The 25,189-nt window shown below is 35.9% G+C and overlaps 1 protein-coding gene across 3 annotated transcripts; it reads left to right on the top strand.

Moving 5' to 3' along the window:
- Positions 1-3,678: 3,678 nt before the first annotated feature.
- Positions 3,679-24,783, top strand: LOC113492315 (synaptic vesicular amine transporter). Of its 3 annotated transcripts, none has more exons than XR_003400488.1 (14): positions 3,679-4,220; positions 9,418-9,568; positions 15,366-15,521; positions 15,946-16,078; positions 16,620-16,678; positions 17,647-17,768; positions 18,299-18,443; positions 19,696-19,797; positions 20,756-20,890; positions 21,285-21,376; positions 22,120-22,303; positions 23,176-23,309; positions 23,845-24,180; positions 24,601-24,687. XR_003400488.1 is itself a non-coding variant. In XM_026869765.1 (13 exons), exons 2-13 carry the CDS (start codon positions 9,436-9,438, stop codon positions 24,664-24,666), a joined length of 1,461 nt encoding a protein of 486 aa, XP_026725566.1. In that variant the 5' UTR covers positions 3,679-4,321; positions 9,418-9,435; the 3' UTR covers positions 24,667-24,783. The 3 variants fall into 3 exon arrangements, 1 of the variants encoding a protein (XP_026725566.1); XR_003400487.1 differs by having other exon boundaries at positions 3,679-4,321; XM_026869765.1 differs by lacking the exon at positions 23,845-24,180 and having other exon boundaries at positions 3,679-4,321; positions 24,601-24,783.
- The last annotated feature ends 406 nt before the right edge of the window (positions 24,784-25,189 follow it).

Below are 25,189 nucleotides of genomic sequence, written 5' to 3'. Positions count from 1 at the left end.
ACTTATTTTTACTTAATTAGTAGCGTATGATTTAATATTGAAAGACTTTTAACAAACTTTTATTTAATTTATTTTCAATAAAGGGCAAGAAAGAACAATCTAACTAGTGGCCTGCCCGCAATTTTGGCCTGATACTTTAGATACTGTAAGACATTTAATTTAATTGGTTTGTTAGCCATCAGACCTTACAAAAAAGTTGAACAATGCTTTTATCCACGGCCACTCGGAAACAAAACTTACATACACAAGTGTTAACCATTCTAGGCACAATTGAAATACGCATCTTATCTTATTTTAAAAATACTTATTTAGAGAAACAAATATTTATTAAAAAGTAGTTAAAAAAAACGAACTTCTTACGTAGGAAACATCCTTTTAATTTAAGGGAAATGCCAAAAAAACTCCTCATTCATAAACAATCATTGATGTAATTAAACCGCGACATTCGCGTAACCCTAAGAAACCATAGTAATATGATTAGAAAGACTGACTTTACACTATCATATTTTCCAACCCCCAGATTTTGACATATAAAATAGTCTAACATTACAGCCTAGACAATAAAACAGACTCATATAACTATCCTGCTACCAGATCTTCAAGTGAAATTATTGCAATTGTGGAAGCAAGACGAAGCTATACAATAAGTAGTGCTATCTCGCTCTCTCAACTCAAACCGTCAGAGTAATAGAGGTTATATTCTGTCACCAGATGTGTCAGTACTTAAATATTTGATGATATGTTTTATTGCCGTTTTATGGGTATAGATAAAATACTTTTTAAAGACACACTGAGAGTGTCGTTCTTTTTAAATATGGCGTATTTTAGCCGACTTGAAGAAAGGGGTATGTTCTCCAGACCTGGCCGAACCGTAGTCTACTCGTGACCACGGCCGGTGGAACCTAACGTCGAAACGTCGGGCTAATCAACGTAACATTTATCTATACTAATATATAAAGCTGAAGAGTTTGTTTGTTTGAACGCGCCAAGCTCAGGAACTACTGGTTCAAATTGAAAAATTCTTTTTGTGTTGAATTGACCATTCATCGAGGAAGGTTTTAAGCTATATACCATCACGCTGCGACTAATGGGAGCGAAGAAAATACTCATAACTGTTATCTTCTAACCACGCGGACGAAGTCGCGAGCAACAGCTAGTGTAAATATATAAGGGGTATGTAATTCATTAAACGAGTCAAGATTCTTTCACCTTAACTGAAAATAGAGACATAGTTTTATTTAGTCTAAGGTCTAAGGTCTAAGGTCTAAGGTCTAAAGTCTAAGGACTACTGTCTAAGGAAGACTGAGGCAAAAATGCGCCTTTTCTAATAATTTCAAGAATCACAAGACACGCTTGTTCAGATTGATCTGGTCCTTTTTTCCAAAGGCCAGTCCAGGGAAAAACTCCATTTATATACTTAGAAAACTAAACTAACTGGATCGATCACAGGCTACGCTTGGTCCATAGATGGGTGACCATCTTTGTCATAGTGAGTTCCTCCGTGTTTCGGAAAGCACGTTAAATTGTGGGACTCAGCTGTTATTCATACATCTTTGACAGTCGTTACAGTTAGTCAGAAGCTGGAAAGTCTGACAACCAGTCTAAAGGGTATCGTGTTGCCCAGGTAACTGTTGAGGAGGTCAGATAGGCAGTCGCTCCTTGTAAAACACTGGTACTTAGCTGAAACCGGTTAGACTGGAAGCCGACCCCAACATAGTTCGGAAAAGGCTAGGATGATGATGATACAGATATTTATTAACAAAACCCTTACGAGTTCCACCAGCACTTGACTGATTCCATACTATCAACTGCTTTTCCCAAAGAAAGTCTTTCATTTTAAACAAAAACGATATTTAAAATAAAACCCGGGTTCCGTATAATACTGTTAATAGTTAGAATGAAAACTAGACGTAACAAATTCAAAGACAAAAGACGGTTCAGATCTGAAGAGGGAATTAGGTTTTAAAAGCCGCGAGACCGAGAAACGACTTCATGAACTTTACAAATGTAAAATCGGTTTGTCAGTTTGTTGTTCTATTAACTTTAATTAACTACATAAGTGGGGAAAAATCATGAGGGATGATTGTTAGGATAAAATGTTAAGAGAAATGCTAACTTTTGGATATCTAGGTAAAAAAGGCGTTTTAAGTTTTACTTGTATGTGTGTGGCATCGTAGCTCCCGAACGGATGGAACGATTTTAATTAAGTTTGTTATGTATTAAAAGTAAATAATGTAGGAGTGTTAATAGACAATTCTTATAAAACTTAATTGACGCGATTAAATGTTCTTTTCATGTGGTCACGGTGGGAGCCATTAATAACGTAAGTCGGGTCAAAAATAGCAGATTAACTGAGTTTTTCAAAACAAGGAGATGGTTAGTGATAATTAAGAAATTCCTCAGATATTTTGTTTAAAATTATTAATAAATCAAATAATCGATTTCTACAAGAACGAAACCATTAGTAAGACATAATTAACACAACAAATTGAAATTAAATAAAATGCTTAATTCAATTACGCACTTATAAATCTAAAAATAGCATCAAACATACTTGATACTAGCTGTTACCCGCGGATCCGCTCGCAACAAATAAAAATTGATCACATGGGAACATAAAATCGGGATAAAACCTATCCTATATGCTAATTCTGGTTATAAACTATCTGTGTACCAAGTTTCGTGTAAATCCGTTCAGTGGTTTTTGCGTGAAAGAGGAACAAACATCCATACAAACTTTCGCGTTTATAATATTAGTAAAATATATCCTCAAAATCAAAAATCATAAATCCCTTGAAATCTAAATATAACCCGAGTGAAGTCAAATGGAAATCATTGTATACTCTATCAAAAGCCTGAAATCGTTCTTGTAAGTGGTGAGAGAGATAGGTATATATGTCGTGTAACGCGTGCGAGAGAGACAGGGTGATAAATTAAGGACCTGACAATGGCGTTTCGGAATAAGTATGTATGTGTGTTTTATAATGTATAGGAAAATTGTTTTTTGCTTTATTTAAAGTTAAACTTCTTTAGACGCGCCTAGGACCAAATTGGGTGACAATGCAAAGGAAGACCGTAATGGCACTATGACGTCACGCTTTAATAGTTTGCAAACAATTCAATCTAAAAATTTTGGATTCAAAATAATCTATATCTATACTAATATATAAAGCTGAAGCGTTTGTTTGTTTGAACGCGCTAATCTCAGGAACTACTGGTCCAAATGGAAAAAATATTTTTGTGTTGAATAGACCATTCATCGAGGAAGGCTTTAGGCTATAAACCATCACGCTGCGACTAATAGGAGCTTAGATACAATAAAAAATGTGAAAAAGACCGGGCAGGTATACCTAAACCATAACTTTTATCTTCTCTTACTACTCTTTACTACTCTCTTACCCACGGGGATGAAGTCGCGGGCAACAGCTAGTTTGTAATAAAATTGCCATCTCGTATTTATTTTTGCTTGGCCTGCAAAAAAGATAAATTCTCTGAGTTCCATAAAACCCACTTATATACGTCCCACTGCTGGGCACAGGCCTCTTTCCGTATAGGGAAGGTTTGGGCATTGATCACCACGCTAGCTCACTGCGGGCGATTTCAGATTCCTATACTTGGAATCCAGGTTTTACACTAAATATATTACACACCCACAAAACAAATGATGAATCCACGACCTCTAGTATAGCAGTCAGGGCCACTAATCACTAGACCAACAGGCATTAAAACCCTTTTTTCTCACAAAAGTTTCCGAAAATCTCAAGCCATAAATCAGAAACAACAAAAAAGACGTTTACATCTTTATCCTGAATCACGGACCAAGCATTTTCAGCGGAAAGTTATCGAAAACCTGTAGCTTTTGTTTTCAGAGCAAATCAAAATGAACCTTAAGAACAAAAGATTACATCTCAAATTCCCCTACAAAGATCAATTGTGTAGAGAAAATTATCAACACGAACTAATTTAAAACGTATTGCGTTAAAAATAAGGTGTGATTTTGAATGGGCCGTGTAAACCAAGCTGATAAGACACGACCAGTTTCGCTTGAGCCCCCTCTCCCCTTGCGGTGTAAACTATTGACATATATATAAGGGGAGGGTCTCCTTTAGGTCAGAGTTCAAGTATTTTTGGTCGTTGAAATACAGAGTCGTACTATCTGTATTCTGTGCTCCGTCTACGAGCAGTCAGGCCGCGGGCGTCGCGGCGATCGGACGTATTTAGTTAGTATTAATTTTAGAATATTTTTTATTATTAAATATATTTATATTTTTTTGCTTCTCTTAAAAAATAATGAAGAGTGCGTTCGAGTACACCATCTAGAGTAAGTATTATTTTTTATATTTAATTTAGTAATACATTTCTTGAAAAAAATGCTTTCATTTTTTACCATCGCAATTTCTAATTAATATCATCTAATTCATGAATTAAGTTATCAATAATACAATTTAAATGTCATTTAAAAACCAAAGTTCTAAGTTTGAAGCTTATAATTCACAATATAATATGACTGAAACAAAATTTCTTCTCAAACGTCTCCAAAAATTCTCTTTTCATTTGTATTTTTGATAATTATAACCTATTTTTTTACGACTTATTTTGAAACTAAAATAAAAAACATGATTTGATTCAGAATTTGATCGTTGACGCTCTTGGGCTAAAATCCGCAATTTACAATTACAGAATGATTGCAATTGCGGTGAACAAAATGGGGGATTATGATAATTTTTTTTCTGTAGCCATCTTGTAGTTTAGTGCATAATAATGGATACATATTTATTTTGTCCTGTATATATAAATTGATTAAATTACAGTGAATATAACTTACGATTGTGTATAAATTTTAAGAAGTCTTTAAGTCACGAGTCTCCTAAACTTTAAAGCAGTTTATCTTTGACAATTTTATTGTCCAGAAAAATGCAAAAATACATGTCTAATATTTTGAAGTGAAACTTCTTTTACGGACGTCTGGGAAAAATAATATCTTCACGTTAATTATCTAATTTATGAGAATACGGAAAGTGCTAATTTAATTCAATTTCCATTCATTCATCGGCCATTGTAAAAAAGCGGGATTGGGTCCCCGTTTCTGATACATTTATCAAACATTAACGTATTTTTGACTCGTTTGATGTGATTTTTGTTCACACGTTTAAGTGAAAGGGACTTTTAAAAAGCCTTAAAACGTATCACGATGTTTGACGATCTTAAAGGTCTTTAATACCCAATAAAAGGGTTGAAAAGGGTCACATTTATAAGATACTGGTTTTGAACTGTATTATAAGAGTCTGGAGACCTAAAAAAGGCGAAATAGTCACTGAAAATTCAGTTATGTAGGTCTAGGTTAAAGAAAATATAATTTTGGCAAAAGAAGTCGCTTATCAAATTCATGACCTTACCAACAGTTACTAAACCTATTTTTTTTGTATTTTATTACGGCAAAAGAAGTGCTTTAGGTATTAGCAATTTTTTAACTGTCTGTCTATCCCAGTTCATGAGATACAGCCTCGTTATTGACTGATAGACAGACGGCGGAATCTGAGTAACAGGGTTCCGTTTTTAACGTTTGGTTACGGTAATCTTAAAAATAATTAAAAGATTTAATAAATCTAAATCCGACGTCTTTAATTTCACTAAACTTTACCACAATCAGGCCAGCCAGGCCAGGGTTTGAAGCTATCCTGAAAATTTCAGCCTGCTAGCTTATCGGGAAGTGCCTCAAAATTGAGTTGAAAAAATCCAACCGGAACGACAAGAAAAGTGAGTGTAGAAAAACGTGGGAATAACTAGGGTCTGTTAATACACGATATTAATTGTTTACCAAAAATATTGACTTTAGACCTTTGGACACATTGCTTAAAATTTAAAGGCAATGTAATATTAAAGTTTAAAAGTAGTTTAACGTTGAAATAATCTAACTAATGTCCAAAAACTAATGTTATCTCTTCGATAGACAAAAATGTCCACAAAAAAATATCGTATTCAGCCAGTCAGTTAATTATTCATTAGTGTAGGAGTCATAATGACAAAAGAAAATAAAACAAAAAAACTCCGAGAGTAAAACTTTCAACTGCAACGACTTTTAAACCGCTCGACCGATTTTTATCAAACATGTCTAAGAACAATTGCACATGATTCATCTTCAATATGAAATAAACTAAATTGAAATCGCTCAATCCGTTCAAGAGCTATGATGCCATAGACAGACACGTCAAACTTATAACTCCTCTTCGCGCCGTTTAAAAAAGTAAAAATCGAGGCAAAGAAACTACTTTTTACAACCAATTTGTTGAATAACTTTTTTTTTGGTATCATAGTTTCATTTATCTTATTTGTAAAGAACCCTCAGAGTCACAGTTCCTATTCGTACTTAACCATTTTCAATCTCGGTTTAAAATATTTCCAACTTTTTACCCTTGTCTGTGACCTATTTATTTTTTTCAAAAGAAAGCCGTCTGTAGAGAGGCACTCTGATTGATTTCGCAAGAGATAGCTCAACATAGATTGAAACGATTAACTGATGATTTGAGAGATTAAGAAGGATTTTATCTTTATCTTTAACTAGCTGTTGCCCGCGAGACCGTCCGGTACAAATCGAATCGAGAATGATCCCACGGGAACATGAAATCGGGATAAAAACTATCCTGTGTTAATATTTAGGTTATCACATAAAAATGAAAACTATCCTATGTGTTAATCCTGGTTATAGATTACCTGTGTACCAAGTTTCGTCTAAATCCGTTCACTGGATTTTGCGTGAAAGAGGAACAAACATCCATACATGCAAATTTTCGCGTTTATAATTTTAGTCAGAAATGACTTCTTTTCATTCATGTGAAGAGACCCGGTCCTTTTTAAAGACGTACACGGCGACAAAAGTCAAACATGCAGAGGCCTTATTGAGAACTTTAATATATAAAATGTGACAGGGTATCTAACAGGGCCCCGATTCTGCTATTTTACAATGGCCGATGAATGAATGGCAATTGGATTAAATTTGAAATTATTCCTATTCTCTTAAGCATTTTGCCAATACAATAATTGGAATTTAATTGTATTGACCTTGAGTGTACCGTCCCGTACTGAATTTACAATTATTGTGTAGAAAGATGCTTAAGAGAATTCGAACAATTACATTTTAAGACAAATTTCATTCATATATCGGCCATTGTAAATAGCAGAATTGGGATCCTGGCTCTATTTTTCTATAGGAGAACAGATATGAAGAATCCAGAGTCGATGAATAACTATTGCTTTTATGCAATTTTTAGATTTTGGTACATATTTGGAAGAATATAAGTATTCATTTCCTATACTAATGCGATGTAATTTTGTTTTATTTAATCCATTAATTTCTATTAAATATCCCTTGTGTGACTCCCTTAAACCACAAGAATGACTGCAAATACTTTATACTGAGTTACAAAGCACGCCAAAGCTAAATTCTTTACAAAATTCTTGAAATAAAACGTTTCTTAAAAAAGAAATTCTAAAATTGTTATGCTTGTGAATAAAATGAGATTTAGGCATTCATAACTTTTAGTTCAGAAAAAAATAAAAAGAGTCTTTGTGCATGTGACTTGAATGTTTATAAAACCTCTCGAGGTACAAGGATTTAATACATTAGTGCGAACGTCGTTTAAAAAATATATACTTAAAAGATTGATGTATTGCAGTACGTGAAGGGTAAAAATAGGATCTTCATTACTTAGGCAACGATGTCAGTCCGTCTGTCAGTAGGCTGTATGCACTATCCAATGAACCGTGAAAGATAGATGGTTGTGTGATGATAGAATGTAATATTTTTATAAATTCAACTCTCTAGTTCTCCAAGAGTCCTTGTTGCCGGTGTATCAAATAAAACTCGAAGGTGCCCAACGCTTGGAGCTGTCATAAATTTGATAGGGCGCAATGTGTTTCTTTGAATTTTCTTTAGTTCGGAATTCTACACATCGCGAGTCTTTTTTAAACATATTCTAGAGTTAGTCTTCAAATGTCACGATAATCTCTGTTTTTACAAAGTTTTCTATATGGTTGATGTACAACCAGGTGTCAGAGTTTAAACTGCCTGTAGACGTTTCTCAAGTGTGTAGGTCTTTCGATAAAAATATGATAACCACCTTACCAAAAAGACAATATTTTGTACCCCACAGCTGGCCAAAGGCCTCCTAATCCCTCCACGATTCTTTATCCTAGGCCCAATTGAACCAGTCCACACAGTAAGCATTTAGTTCGTCTCGCCACCGCTTTCTAGGCCTCACTCGGCGACGCTGTCCATCCCCTGGATCCCATTCTGTGGTGACTTTTACCCAGCGGTAACACCATAAAAAATATAAATGTATACCACAACTTTCACACAACGCCATCTAGTCTCAAACTAAGCAAAGCTTGTATTATAAGTACTAGAAACCTGATAAACATACTTATATATTTCTAAATACATACATATTATAGATAAATTACACCCAGACACCGGAACAAAAGATCATGCTCTTCACACAAACATTTGCTCTGGGTGGGAATCGAACCCACGACCTCCGGTATAGCAGTCAGGGTCACTAACCACTAGACCAACAGGCCAGTTAGATGTCAAATGATTCTAATCCTGCCATCAAATGAAACATTATGCCAGTCATTCAAAATGAATCATTGCAATTCACTTAAGTTTATGAATATAGGTTAAATCATTAATTACTCAGACAAAAGCACAGGCGAACCGGAATCGCTGCCATATCTCTGGAAACGGCTCGTTACCGCCGTCGGCTGACTTCCGGCCGCCATCTTATTACGTCAACGACGCCATTATAGTCCGCCATTTGTAATTGTTAATTGGCGGGAAAGTATTTGAGAGTTTCGTATATAATTTTCATCTGTTTTTTATGTATATGTTGTTTTAAAAAGTTGGAAATTTATTTTGCTAAAAATCTAAAATTAAAAAATAACATTTTAAAGGACTTATTAACCTTTTTGAAAGTAGTTAAACTTTCCACAAAAAAAAATAGAATTTCATAACAAAATAAGCAAAATATTATTGGAATATTATTTTGAAAAAGCTAAAAAACAGTACTTGTTTACCGACCACGCCTCCGAACTTTTATATCACTTTCGTATCACGGAGGGTTTCACACATATTCTAGTCATAAACCCAGACTTAGGAAAAGCAAAATAAGGATAAGTATTGTCCGATTTTCAGAACCACAAATTATGCACACAATATTAAAATTTCATGACAATTGGTCAACTCGTTTCGGAAGAGTCCACTTACACGAGAATTTTATATATTAGATAGGAGTATCTATCCTTTTAAAAACATCTTCCTATCAATACCTTCTTATTTTTCTATTCATTTCTCTCTAAAATCGAACGTTCTAAAATCGTATTTTTCTACCACAAAACATATAAAACCTCTTCATCTTCCAGATTACTTAACCAGCCACCATGGGAGTAGCATCAGACGGTTTCGCCAGCAGTTGGCGCGCGAAGATCGCGGCCTGCCGGGAGTCGCGGAAGCTGGTTCTGGTCATCGTAGCCATCGCTCTACTCCTGGATAACATGCTGCTGACAACCGTTGGTATGTGTAACGAAGTTTTGTATCTATTTTTATGACATCCACATTATAGCGAGCCTGAATCACACTTCACCTGAATTGATTCAACTTCACTTGAATTGAAAAATAACTCCCACATCAAGGAATTTAATCCTTTTGTCGCGGGGATTTCATAAACATAAAAAATCGTGCACAAAGACACCGAGAATGAGAACAAACCTGCGTGGAAACAAATGCTTGTCCTACGCGGCTATCAAATCCGCGCCGCCCTACGCCGGTTTGCTGTGGTGCCTTGAACCACTAAACTGATACTTCTTCAATTATTCTCTAATTAATTCAACCAGAAAACAAGCTTCTACTACATTTTTAAGAATCTATACTAATATATAAAGCTGAAGAGTTTATTTGTTTGTTTGTTTGAACGCGCTAATCTCAGGAACTACTTTTCCAAATTGAAAAATTATTTTTGTGTTGAATAGCCCATTAATCGAGGAAGGCTTTAGGCTATAAACCATCACGCTGCGACTAATAGGAGCGAAGGTACAATGGAAAATGTGAAAAAAAAGGGCAGGTATACCTAAATCATAACTTATATCTTCTAACCACGAGGACGAAGTCGCGGGCAACAGCTAGTTCAAAGATATAACCGACTTCCAATAGAAACAACTGAAAATTGGTGAATTTTCAATGCAATAAAATGGCAGCTATTTTACGTTAAATGAATGTACCCAAATTCTGAGATATCAATCATAAAAAATACGAAAAAACTGAGGACCTTTTCCTTTTTGGAATCAGTTCCAAAAATCATCCCTGGACTATCCTTTTCATAATTTACAAATACGCTAGCTATTTACAATTTTAAATCGTGCAACACTATTCCTAACGCCCTCCTTGCAACACTAGAATCCAAGATGGCCGGGTACAATCAGCTGAGTGCTTCATTTGCTATTCATTAGATCGGGTAATGGCCTATTTTTCCTGAGTCAATGAAATTCAACGGAGAAAGATAGGATCCGTAGGAAATAGCGAAGTTTATCTTTTATAGATAAATACCCCAAGGATCTTTATACACGGTGATTTTTTAGTCGTCTTACAAAAGCAGCCCAGTTCATGTATCCGACGTAAAATACCCCTAGGCGCGATTATTAGTTTTTTATCATCAACTAAGATAATAAGTACGAAGAAAATTAAACAAGAGAAATCTGAAGTATACTCTTAAAAATGATAAAAACGCCACCGCCCGCACCCCTCACCATTGTTACAAGGCTCGGACCGCGCTCGCAACAGAGCTGTGTTTCTAAAAAACTACGAATTGCATCACAATAGTGAATAAAAATTGCATTTTAAATTTATTCAAATCTCATAAATACGTATTTTTTTATCATGAACGTGTTCTAGTCATTGGATACTTGAACTGGGCTGCTTTTGTAAGACGACCGCTAACTTTGACGAATCCCTCAAATATACTGCGCCTATAATTGTGTCACAATAAATTTCAAAATCTTGACAGTCGCTACAGGTAGTCAGAAGCTTGAAAAAGTCTGACAGTCAGTCTAACCAAGGGGTATCGTGTTGCCCAGGTAACTGGGTTGAGGAGGTCAGATAGGCAGTCGCTCCTTGTGAAACACTGGTACTTAGCTGAAACCGGTTGGACTGGTAGCCGACCCCAACATAGTTGGGAAAAGGCTAAGCCGATGAATAAATTTCAAAATCGCTAAACGTAATAAAAAGAACTCAGAAATGTTTGGATATTACATTTTCTTTCATAAAGTTTTGGTTTTATATTTTTCAGTAAATACCTCTAGCACAAAAAAATTATTTGATTTTATGATACCGGTTTAATTACATATTTTACGCGGATAGACAGGCTAGTTTCGGCGAGTCCGACTTGCAAGCACGCCGAAGCGTCAGCTCATGATTAACGCTCCCGTTGCGTCCGAAACTAGTCAGGCTATCGATAAATACGTTTTAACTGTTAACTGCAAATACATAATTATGAATCTGTCATGAAATTTTATCATTGTGTCTCGAGATGCCCGCCACTCCCCCTAGATACAGAATTAAATTCTTCAGACCGCGAGTTGTTTAATACAAAGACAACGCTGTATGTCCGTTTGTTATTAGGCTGTACCTCATAAACTATGATAGCCATAACATGACAAAATGAAATTTGTGGTGAAGCAACCCTCACATTCGCGAGTCCAATTCACAACTTAAAGGTTTTCTAATTCAGTTAAAAACAGGCCAAGACTTTTGACCTACTGTTAAATTAACTAACCTTTTTAACTTAACTATTAAACTAAAGAACTGTACGGTTAAACCGTTTAACACAAGTTCAAAATGTCTGGAACACACTTCGCTCTTGGTGAAGTCGGCAAAACGGAAGCTGTGGCAATTTCCCAGTCGGCGAGATCAAAGTGAAATTCACTTAGCCGCCTCATCAAAGGAGCCGACGACTAGTGTTGGGGCTTCGCTTTATCGATATTTACTTTCGGTTACTTTCGGATTTTTATTTTTCATTTTTTTGGCTTTGGTTTTGAAGATTTGATTATATCAGAGAGGAAAAGCGTGGTCTTATAATTATTATGAAAGATTTGGACCAGAGTAATTACAAAAATCTTTAAAATTTGTAGTTATTCATGAGACAAAATTTGAATCGGATATATTCACTACAATCAGCAACACTGATTGCTTATATTTAGATAAAGTGGTTACTGATACAAAAAAAAATAAAAAACATTTTCATATTAAACCACTCGTATACAACTCTGTCCAAAAATAAAAGTTTCTATCGATAAATTTGATCGATACCGTTCCCCAACACTGGAAGAGTCTAGGTCGCAGTACAAATCACATTTCGTTGAGTTTTCACCCTTTCGCGACGCCCCATATAGCGCTGTATAATAGACAATAATTGTGCAGTATAACGCCAATTTCAAACAATAATTTGATACAAACATTGACCTTATAAATAACTAGATTTTATCGCGATTTCGCTCGCGTGGAATTTAATAAAAATTACCGCGACAGCTTGTATCTAAATATATGTATTTTGTCTATTATTTCCTTTATTTAAATACATATAATATACATACTGATAACTAGCTGACCCGGCAACCATTGTTTTGCCTAATAAATTATTTCTAGTTGTATGTATTTTTAACGTGACATTATAAAAAAAATCGTCTAAAAATATATGTTTTTTTAGTGTTAGCAACCCTTAACACTTAGGGGTATGAAAAATAGATGTTGTTCTATTCTCAGATGTATACAAAACATACCCAATATGTATACAAAATTTCATAAAAATCTTTGATCCGTTTCGGAGGAGACGCCCAACGAGAGCCTCCTATTCTATTATTATGCGTATTTTTAAATGCCAAATTATAAAAAAAAATACTAAAAATTTCGTCCAAAATAGAAAATAAATTTTAGTGTGAGCCTTATCACTTAGGGGTATGAAAAGAAGATAGTAGCCGATTCTCAGACCTACTGAATATGCATATAAAATTTGGTAAAAATCGGTAGAGCCGTTTCGGAGGAGTACGGTAACTAACATCGTGACACGGGAATTTTATATATTAGACTAGCTGTTGCCCGCGACTTCGTCCCCGTGGGTAGAAGATATAAGTTATGATTTATATCTGCCCTGATTTTTCACATTTTCCATTGTATCTTCGCTTTTATTAGTCGCAGCGTGATGGTTTATAGCCTAAAGACTTCCTCAATGAATGGTCTATTCAACACTAAATAATTTTTTCAATTTGGACCAGTGGTTCCTGAGATTAGCGCGTTCAAACAAACAAACAAACTCTTCAGCTTTATATATTAGTATAGATATAGATTATTATAGTTGCTAGAGGAGCTTGTGGCTAAACTAAAACCACATAAGGCAATCGATCACAGGTTAAGCTACGCTTGACTTGACTTCCGAGGAATTTTGGGGAAAATCCATAAACTAACGAAACTCAGTTATTATTTTCGGTAGTCACCGAGATTACTAGCTTTTCGTCGTGGTCGGTTATATCGCGTTTCCAAAAGAACTCTTCAAAAGTCCGGGATAAATACTATCCTATGTTCTTTCTCAAGGTCAACTCTATCTCTGTACTTTTCAAGTTTCATTAAAATCAGTTCAGTGGTTTAGACGTGAAAGCGTAGCAAACAGACAGATAGACAGAGTTACTTTCGCATTTATAATATTAGTAGGGATTTGTTTTTCATACAGTCATAGGTAATCTGTACGACATTATTAAAAAAAAAAACCAAATTAATCGGGAAAATTATTTTCTTTTTATTCCAATAAATTTTGAACATTAATTATTCATTTTCCGGTATATTACAACCCCTTAATTGAACTGACTGTATGTTAATACATACCGTACCTATAGAAGATATGTAAAATTATACCTATGCCGGTTTGTAATTAATTACATTCCAAATAATTTGTGGTTGTAGTAAGCAGTCCATCCTATCCAGAGCGCATTCCCATTGTCGCAACGTGTCGTGACGTTTGTAGTGACGTTAGGCTGTCAACGTTCTATAGGCGAATCAGCACGATTCATGGTCTGAGGCACTGCATGTTCTAGAAAACACATCAGAAACTTACAGGTGACAGAAGGTTGATATCAATACATTCCAATTTCTATCAAAGTTTTAAAATTTATCTTTTTTTTAACTGTAATACGCATATTTTCAACTGACTTCAAAAGAAGATATTTCTTATAATTCATCATTTCGGACATTTCATTCAACTTTGGACTGGACGAACCTTTTTTAATTTAACGTGAAATAGCTGTCACATTTAAAAAAAAGCTTCGGTTTTTTTGTAAAATTGTAATTTTTACATTATATTTTCTTATAAACAAATAGCTTAAAACGCCATTCGTCAAATGCTAAATTAATAGCCACGATGTATTGGAAACGCGCCCTTTCGGCCATTTGCAATCAGTTCGGCTAACTTCGGTAAAGTTCGGCTGCGTTCGACAAGTCGAGTGACGTCACAGAATTAACTGTCCGCTCGCGAGCTCTTGACGGACTCGAGTGGTTTTCAAATTTCGAATATCGATTCGTATTGCGTGCTTGGTTGGTATAATTGGGAATATTTTTTTTTAATAAACGCTGTAGGCGGTTGGTTTTTTTTTAATTTCGTTTCGGATTTGAATACGCGTTTAGTAATTTTAGAAGTTTTATTGGCAGTATGACAAAATTAAAATTCAAAACAACACTGATTATAAAACCCTTTCACTTTTTTATCAAACAGATCTAAGAACACTTACAAATAAATCATCTTTTGACGCAACAGACAGACTGACACTTATACCTCTCATAATGGCGTTGGCGTTAAACATGAACAAGTAGAATTGATGTCTGATTTAATATAGTCCATTCAAATGTTGAATTGGGGTTGCGAATTTTAGAGAACGAAATTAAATTTTGCTGATGTCTAAGGGGGTTTGTGTAAAACTAACACCAATTCTTTTTCTCGAATTTCTGAACGTTAAGTTGGTTTACCGAATTGTAGAGAATTTAATTTGCAACAAACAACGGGAACAATATTTTTTGATCAGATAGATAGTTAAAAACAGATATCGTTAAAACCATTTCAACTGGCTCTATTTTCAAAATGGCGGCCGTGGGAAAAGGATGACATGGTTTTAGCTTTACACTAACCCCCCCCCCCCTCCCCTACACACCAGAAACATAAATTTGTCCTCTAAAAGACGCAAGGTTAGGCCTAAAAAATGAAAAATTTCAATGAACTATAAATAGTCAAGTATTTTTCTATCTATGACCATTTTCTAAAAACCTCTCTTGTCCACAGTACCGATCATTCCGGAGTTTCTATACGACATCCGGCACCCGGACGCACCTCTCTCCGTGTCCTTGGAGGACATCACGCCGCCACCACCATCGCCGACGCCCTACTGCCCTTGCATGCAAGTTAATAACACTGGGATAGTTCAGAATGAGACACATTGTAAGTACTAATTGAATAGAATAGAATATTATTTATTGCACACCATGTAATTGCAGCAGTGATTCATATTGACGACTTCCGTCGAGTGGCGTATGCACCGGTTTCAAGGTGTCGCTAGCTCTGAGGTCCCGGGTTCGATCCCCGGTCAGGTCAATGAAAAAATTCACTTTTCTACATTGTCTCGGGTCTTGGTGTTTGAGCTGCCTTCGTTGTATCAGAATTCCCTAACACAAGTGCTTTAGCAACTTACTTTGGGTTCAGATCAATGTATGTGATGTTGTCCGCATTTATTTATTATTAAATAGTAACTTTCGATGATCCTGACACGTGGTAGAGTTTCGGAGCCAAGTTCATGTGCGATGGCGAGCAGCACCGTTTTTCATTATTAAATGATGCATGTTTCTATCTCGATCCCCCCTTCCAGTTAACCTAACGGCAGAACGGGAGAACCGTCACCAGGAACTCATCCACGAGACTGTTGCCGTCGGCGTGATGTTTGCCAGCAAGGCTCTGGTGCAACTCCTGGCTAATCCCTTCGTAGGACCCCTGACGCACAAGTAAGATTTACCACAACTTTCACTCAACGCCATCTGGTGTCAAACTAAGTAAAGCTTGTATTATGAGTACTAGACAACTGATAAACATACTTATATATTTCTAAATACATACATAATATAGATAAATTACACCCAGATCATATGATTGCGCTCATTACAAACATTTGTCCTGGGTGGGAATTGTACCCACGACCTCCGGTATAGCAGTCAGGGTCACAAACCATTAGATCAACAGGCCAGTCAAAAATTTCTATTATAAATTACACAATCTGAGAAAATAAATATATTCAAGTCTGTCTCGATTCTTTTGTAGATTATTTGATCTATAATTTTTGTCTAGGCTAATTTTATGTCTAAACGTAAATACCGTTTTGCTGAAAATCTCTTAACCCCTGTTAAAAAGTGCCTTCTATGACCGAGAGTTACCATACAATTTCTTATCCTACATACACACTTAGAAGGCCTGGCCCAGTTTTTACAGAATTCATTTTCAAAATGTGTGTCTTTTTTACAAAAATTACAAGTTGTGTTTTTGTTTCAGAATCGGCTACAGCGTTCCCATGTTCACTGGTTTCATTCTAATGTTCCTGTCAACTCTGAGTAAGCATATTTTATTATCTAGAGAACATATAAAGTGGATGGGTGGAATAACGCATTAAAAAAACAAAGCATTTTCGTCCAAAACATTTAATGCGAGGTCATAAAATCCGAATGCATAGTTTCTGCATCTGTTGGCATTTTGGTAATACACCGTGATTTTTTAGTCGTCTTACAAAAGCAGCCCAGTTCATGTACCCGACGTAAAATACCCCTAGACGCGATTTTTTTTTATCATGAACTAAGATAGTAAGTACGAAGAAATATTAAACAAGAGAAATCTGAAATATACTCTTAAAAATGATAAAACGCCGCCGCCCGCGCCCCTCACCATTGTTACAAGGCTCGGACCGCGCTCGGGACAGAGCTATGTTTCTAAAAAGCTACGAATTGCATCACAATATTGAATAAAAATTGCATTTTAAATTTATTCAAATCTCATAAATACCTATTTTTTTTATCATGAACGTGTTCTAGTCATTGGATACATGAACTGGGCTGCTTTTGTAAGGCGACTAAAAAATCACGGTGTATATCCTTGTCCACGCATTTATCAGATAAATATAAGAAAATAAGAGTCTGACATTACCCGGATAAGTAGTGTCTGACTCTTACTGAACTAACGAGAGAGACTTGAGATTCCTCCAAGCTAACAAAAAAAAAACTGTAAAATGCGAATCAGACAAGCGGAACTTAAAATTCTGTCCATATAAAAAAAAATACAATACGAATTTTTCATCCATTACCTATTTGACCGTAGCAACGTTGCGTTGAGATTCAGGCACCAAGCATCAGACGGACAGACATGCAAACGTTAGATAAAGAATTCCATTCTAACCATTTGGGTAAAGAAAACTAGAAAATACCCAGGGAAAGGCCTATCAGAACACTTAAAAGTATCTAGAATCTAGGCTAGTCCAACAACATTAACAATTGAGAAAAGAAGAATATTCATCCTCTATTTCTTCCAGTCTTCGCTTTCGGCCGCTCCTACTCCGTGCTGTTCATTGCCCGCGCACTCCAGGGTATAGGATCTTCCTGCTCGTCTGTGTCCGGGATGGGCATGCTGGCGGAGAGATACCCTGACGATAAGGTATGGGAACACTTCTGAACAAGCTTGTCGACTATTTAAGAAGAATATTTGTTTACCAGAGTTTGTTAGGGGCGTTGCCCGTTACGAATCGAAAATGATCCTTTCGGATCATGAACTCGGGATTAAAACTATTCTATATGTTTATCCAGGTTATGAACTATCTATGTACCAAATTTTGTCTAAATTCGTTCTGTGGTTTTTGCGTGAAAGAGGAAAGACATATCGATACTAACAAAATTTCACATGTATAAAGTTTTTTGTTGTTTTTGTTTTTATTTCACTCACTGAACTATTTCTATAGATTTTTATGCAATTTTGACTCACTTTTCTTTTATCTAAAATGAATATTTGCTTTCCAAAAAACAATCAATATATATTTTTACAGGTATACCTGTTTGGTACAAAATATTTATCTACTCAAATAATTCGAGCACATTCTTTTTTCTATTCTGTACAAATATTTTTTCTCTCTGTATTTTTTAATACGTAGTTATGTATTTCATCACATTTTCTTAATTTTCTGCCCCCAGGAACGCGGCAATGCTATGGGTATAGCTCTCGGAGGTCTTGCCCTGGGAGTGCTCATCGGACCGCCTTTCGGAGGCCTCATGTACGAATTCGTCGGTAAAACAGCTCCGTTCCTCATGCTATCAGCATTGGCTTTGGGTGACGGATGTAAGTATTTCTCCTAATTTTTTACGACATCCCTGAATAATAATAAAAAGTGTGCAATAATATTAACATTTATTTTAAGGCACCTCTGATGATCTTATGAGATCAAAAAATAATACATTTTAAAAATCTAAATACCCACGATTTTAAATTTCACTCCATTAGGATTCAATCGGTTTTTTTTGCTTGTAAATTGCATTGCAATCGAGTTTGAAGCTACCCTGAAAATTTCAGCCTGCTAGCTTATCGGGAAGTGCCTCAAAATTGAGTTGCAAAAATCCAACCGGAAAGACAAATAAACAAGAAATTGAGTGTATTTAACAAAAACGTTACCTCATCCGTGAAATTGTCAACTATTTAGCTATATCCTCCTATATATATATATATATATATAGCCTATATCACACGTGCAAACAGCGAATCATCAATATCTCGTGTATCTTCTTCCAATTTTACCCTAAAAATCATAATAATAGACTATCCAATAGTCAAACAATTTTAGTCAAACTAACATTTTTGACATTCAAAATGAACGTTCCTAACATCAGGATAATGTTTGTGAATGCCAATTTAACTCGGACACTAAACAAAACGTGTCCTACCCACGTTTCGTCTAAGTAGGTGACAAGGAAGCAATTTACGACAATTGTTAAACAGACCGTTTTATCACGAGATTGTATTACTGTCAGCGTTTAGGAATCTGTATTTATTATCTAGTTGATGTGTGTGTTGTTATAACAGTAAAAATATTGTTTTAACAATTAATATTTAAAAAGCAATAAGTAGATTTAAAAGATCTAAAAACCGACGGTTGTTAATGATTTAAATAGTAATAGATTTAGAAAATCAAAACCCCACGTTTTTAAATGTCACTTTTCCAATTAAATTCAAACTTTATCAAAATCGGTCCAGCCGATTTTCTAGTTGTAAATTGCATTGTCATCGGGTTTGAAGCTACTCTGAAAATTTCAGCCTGCTAGCTTATCAGGAAGTGCCTCAGATTGAGTTGCAAAAATCCACGACAAATGAAAAAGAAAATTGAGTGTATAAAAATGAGGGAAATAACTGAAGGTCTAAGTAGGAGCATATATCCGAAGGGCAGCGATTGTCGCCGTCAAAAATTTGCAAAAATGGCTTGACCGGTTCTGATAAAATGTTTAGGGACATTTAAAAACGTGGGCTTTTAGATTTTTTACGCGACTCCAACTGGCACCTTACTAATTGTTTTGATAACCCAACATACTTTCTCCCGCAGTACTACAGCTGATGATTCTCCAGCCGGGCGTGGTGCGTCAGGAGTCGGAGCCACCTTCTCTTAAAGCCCTGGTCTGCGATCCCTACATCTTGATTGCAGCAGGTCTGTTTAAAGTGACTTCTAAATGTGTAAAACTCCTGGTCATCATCATCCACAGCCTTTTTCCTCCCACTGCTGGACATAGGCCTCCCCTTTTTCGTGCCAATTTCTACAGTCCTGTGCTAGCCTCATCCAGACTCGACCCGAGACCTTTATAATGTCATCGACTCATCTTGCTCCTGGACGACCGACGCTTCTTTTGCCTTGTCTTGGCCACCATTCTGTCACCGCCTTAGTCCACCTGCCATCACTCCGTCTGGCCAAGTGGCCTGCCCAGCTCCACTTCAGCCTCGTTATTGTGTCACCGACGTCTCGAACTTTGGTTCGTTTTCGGATATCCACATTACGAACTCGTAAAACTCCTGGTAAAAGACGGAAATCATTTGACAATATTTGAGGAGCTCGTGGCTAAGCTATAACTGCAAGGAAGGAACGAGTTGCTTAATCTATGTCATAGATCTGTTTATAATGTGTCTCTGTGTATTTGGGTACGCGTTTTGGTCCGCGCCATAGCAACGCACAATGCTAAGTGGTCACCTAATCGTCGCAGTTTTTATATGTGTTGATGACGGCATTCTTTATTTAACTTTGTATGCTCATGTCTCTGTGAGATATAAAAACTGGATTCTTTTGTTGGAGATCCAATAATAATGATAAATAAATAACGAGTTCCTCCATGTTTCGGAAGGCATGTTAAATTGTGGGTTCCGACTGTTATTTACACATCTTTGACAGTCGTTACAGGTAGTCAGAAGCTTGAAAAGTCTGACAACCAGTCTAACTAAGGGGTATCGTGTTGCCCAGGTAACTGGGTTGAGGAGGCCAGATAGGCAGTCACTCCTTGTAAAACACTGGTACTCAGCTGAAACCGGTTAGACTGGAAGCCGACCCCAACATAGTTAGGAAAAGGCTACGATTATGCGATATGCTACGATATGATTAAACCTACTTATCATTTCAGGAGCCATAACCTTCGCTAACGTTGGCATTGCGATGCTGGAGCCGAGTCTACCTATCTGGATGGCTGACACCATGGAAGCACGTCGCTGGCAGCAGGGTGTGGCGTTCTTACCCGCTAGCATATGCTACCTCATCGGTAAGTTTATGTTAAGGTGATCAGATTATGTGAGGCTTATAGAGTATATATAAAAAACCCCTGTCCGATCCTTGAAGGATATATATTAGACTTGGCAAACGTGCAAAAAAATTTTGGAGAAGTCTACTTAGGTTATGTAGCATGAAAATGTATTTCTTTAACGAAACGTGTCAACGAAAAATAGTGCACTGTTTTCGGCAATTTTACATTCGGTACATTTTTTTTTAAATCACCACGCTAGCTCACTTCGGGCTATAAGAGATTCAAATATTTGTAATCGAGGTTTCCTCACGATGTTTTCCTTAACGGTTTGCAATTGGGGTCTTAGAATTAATAAGGAATCACATAGGTATAACCAAAAGCAATAATCTGGATACCAATATTTTTTTTCTAGGCACCAACCTTTTTGGTCCTCTCGGTCACAAAATGGGTCGCTGGCTGGCGGCTTGCTCTGGACTCGTCATCATCGGACTCTGTCTTATCCTGGTAAGTATCTTTTAGTCATCTAAAACTATTTAAACGACCTTAAGACGGTAATAAATAATACTCATCAAATTTCATACAGCGACATGTAGTCTCAAACTAAGCAAACCCACCCAGACTGTTATTAATAAATCTTTGACAGTCGTTGCAAATAGTCAGAAGCAAGAAAGCGAGACAACCAGTCTAACTAAGGGGTATCGTGTTGCCCAGGTAGCTTGGTTGAGGAGGTCAGATAGGCAGTCGCTCCTTGTAAAAAGAAGAGCGGAAACTAAACCCAACATAGTTGGGAAAGGGCTAGGATGATGATGACGATTTCTCATATTAATTATATAGTTTAATTTTCAAGAAACTAAGAAAGTGGCGTCTCTGCATTCATCGGTATCTTGTCTTTTATATACGTACATTGTTCCCTCAAAACTTGGAACAAGATAAACAGCTTCCTCGATTTTGATAGTAACTATCGTGAGAATGATTCATTATTAAATAATATAACGGTTTACTCACGCGTATTTATCGGGATAGACTCGCGATCCCTCTGCGTCTGCTCATGATTAAGGACTCCGGTTGGGTCCGAAACTAGCTGGGCTACCCAGATAAATACGTGTGAGTAAACCGTTACATCATTTTTAAATAGCTTTCTCGATTATTTTATCAACGTGAAATAGCTGTACTTAGACCCATACCAAAACCAACTTTCGCTCATTACTTTTTACTTCAAGTCCCTTGTTAACTAATAACTCTCTCAGATCCCAATGGCGCGCAAACTGGAGCACCTGATCATTCCCAACGCTGGCCTTGGCTTCGCTATCGGCATGGTGGACTCCTCAATGATGCCAGAGCTTGGGTTCCTGGTCGACATCAGACATGCCGCCGTCTACGGATCTGTTTATGCTATTGGCGACACTGCCTTCTGTCTTGGATATGCTGTCGGTAAGTTTTTTGAAAGGTTTGAATATGAAAAATTGACTGTTCTCTTAGGGTTTTAAAATGAAGGACTTTCTTAAAACAACTTCTTGTGTTTTTAATACACTGCAGCGCTCACTGCTCGCTCGCTACAAAGGTGACATTAATGATGTCAATATTTATTGCTTCAATAATGTACATTTAAACAGTTGATAGGTAAGATATAGAAACATTTTTTCCTGTTAAGCTCAGCATATTTGTAGAAGAGAGGAAGAACTCCTTTTGTGTGTTGCATTATTTCCAAATTTACTAATATTTATTTGAACTAAAAATCAAATTGTGCATTATAATTCGGTTAATCTGGATAAGACTAAATGCGCATTGGATTCGTATTTAATAATATGCCGTATATCAAATTAATATTATATCGATGACGAAAAATAATTTACTCCCACGTTTTTATAAACTCACTTTCATGTTTGTTTTTCGTTCCGGTTGGATTTTTGCAACACAATTTTGAGGCACTTCCCAATAAGCTAGCAGGCTGAAATTTAAAGGGTAGCTTCAAACCCGATGACAATGCAATTTACAAATATAAAATCTGACAAATTTTGATAAATTTTGTCATTAAAGAACATGGGTATTTGGATTTTTTTTAACAATATAACTAATATGCATTTCTTTAGCCTATTTACCTTCATAGTCTCTATTCGGACTCTAAAATTTTAAAAAAACCTTATGGTACAGAATCGCCATATTGCCGTAACATTTCGTTGCATTTTCTCCACCTCCTAGTCGCGCCTAAAGAAGTTTCACTTCAAAAATTATTGATCCCATAAATTATTCATAAGCGATTACAAAAACCTTCAGCTGCTAATACTGGATCTCCAACTCCTCAGGTCCGGCTCTCTCAGGTGCTCTAATGAACAGCATTGGATTTGAGTGGATGCTGGTCATCATAGCTGTGCTGAACTTCGCGTACGCTCCATGCTTGTTCTTCTTGAGGTCTCCACCGGCGAGGGATGAGAAACAGGTATGTTAACTTGAAAGTGGTCATTATTTGGACGTCTAGTATCCTACATTGTAATCTGTCTTGATTTATTTTGATAGTACGTAACTATCGTGAGAATGACTAAATATTAAATGATGTAACGGTTTAATCACGCGTATTTATGGGGGCAGCCCGACTAGACAGTTCGACTCGATCCCGTCGCGTCTGCTCATGATTAAGGACTCCGGTTGGGTCCGAAACTAGTCGGGCTACCCCGATACATACGCGTGAGTAAACTGTTACATGATTTAATAACGCCTTGATTTAGTTATGAGTCCGATCAGTGCTGGACAAATAATGCTTTCAAATTGAGCTTCAAATGTGCGATAGGTTTTGTAAGTGCTAAAAAAAACCTTTTTCAAATATCTATTATGTGGTCGGACAAATCGTAATGAAATAAGAAATTGTTTTGTTTTAGTTTTACCATATTTTTTTAACTAATATTTTTCAGTTCATTTTTGTTGTGATTTTACATGATTGCTTTGTTTTTATTTATTTTTTTATGTTTTAATCTAAGGTCCGCCGAAGCATGCGTGAATGGGTGCAACTTAAAACATATAATGACAGCTCGTCGCCAATTTTACAACATGGCCGCTTTCAACCTCACGATTGACATTCATAATATCAATCATTAAAGTTCTCAACAAGGCCTCTGCATGTTGGACCTGTGTCCCCATGTAACTTTAAAAAGAACCGGGTCTCTTCTCATGAAGTTATCCCGTGAATGAAAAGAGATCATTAATCTTTAATGCTGAACAAGTTGTTTAGAAACACGGAAGTGACAAATGTCGATGAATTTAACAATTTTAGAGGTGGCAATAGTTCATAACGGTTTTATTTCTATAATAATTGGGTATGTTTATTTTTTTTTCATTTTTAATTCCTTTCTTGCAGTTTTTAAACTTTTCGAGAGTATTCCGAAAGCATTTGATCGGTATTATTATTTTATAATTAATTAATTATGACAAAGACTTAGACGGTGAAATCACGGTAGGTCTAAGATGAGATACAAAAAAGATAGAAGGAATAGGATGGATGTGAATGGCGAGAGAGAGAGAGAGAGAGAGGAAAATGTTAGTTTCTCTGTCTACGGGAAAATGGCATACACTAAGGGAGGTCTATGCCCAGCTGTGGGTTATTCAAAGCTGATGATGATGATGAATTGTTTTTATAATCGAATTGAGTTGTTAGTTTTTTTCGTTTTAATCGAGTACTATATTAATATTAAAGTTTCTTAAATAATAAACGATTTCATTAATATTTTCATTTCCAGAGCTTAATAATTAGCGACAAATCGTCTGTCCGTTACGTGAGTTACCAAAACGAGGAAGAGGAATAAAGGCGCCATTTTGAAGACGCCATCTTGAATGGACACAAAATGGGGTTTGCTTGACACAAAATATACCTTCAAAAATATATGTATACTGTAGATTATTGCCCAAAAAATGTATATTTTAACCATATCTACTATACATATTGTATAAAAATATATTTTATGTCTATCCATAATATACAATCTATTTAAATATTTCTCTGTACTCTGACCAATTTTTGCTCTTTGACCTGTAGGCTTATTGTAACGTTTTAAAAACTCTTTTAATACGTTTGAGAGAGACGCGTGTATCTAAACATACAGCTATCTCTTTTTCGCATGAATTTTAATAGTTTTTGACGATATAATAAGTCTGTATTGATATTTAAACGTATACTCATGGCTTATATACATATTCGAGGTTTTAAAAATGCTTTTGTATAATTTTACGACTTCAAATTGTATACATTAATTTATAGAATATAAAAAGTATAATTTTCTCTTCTTTTCGTATGTTCGGGTAGTTTATTTATATTTTTATTGCCTCGAA

The sequence above is a fragment of the Trichoplusia ni genome, chromosome 3, assembly GCF_003590095.1.
Source record: "Trichoplusia ni isolate ovarian cell line Hi5 chromosome 3, tn1, whole genome shotgun sequence".
Taxonomy (NCBI): Eukaryota; Metazoa; Arthropoda; class Insecta; order Lepidoptera; family Noctuidae; genus Trichoplusia; species Trichoplusia ni.
Note: the sequence above shows the minus strand (reverse complement) of the source record. Positions and strands in the feature narration are given on the sequence as shown.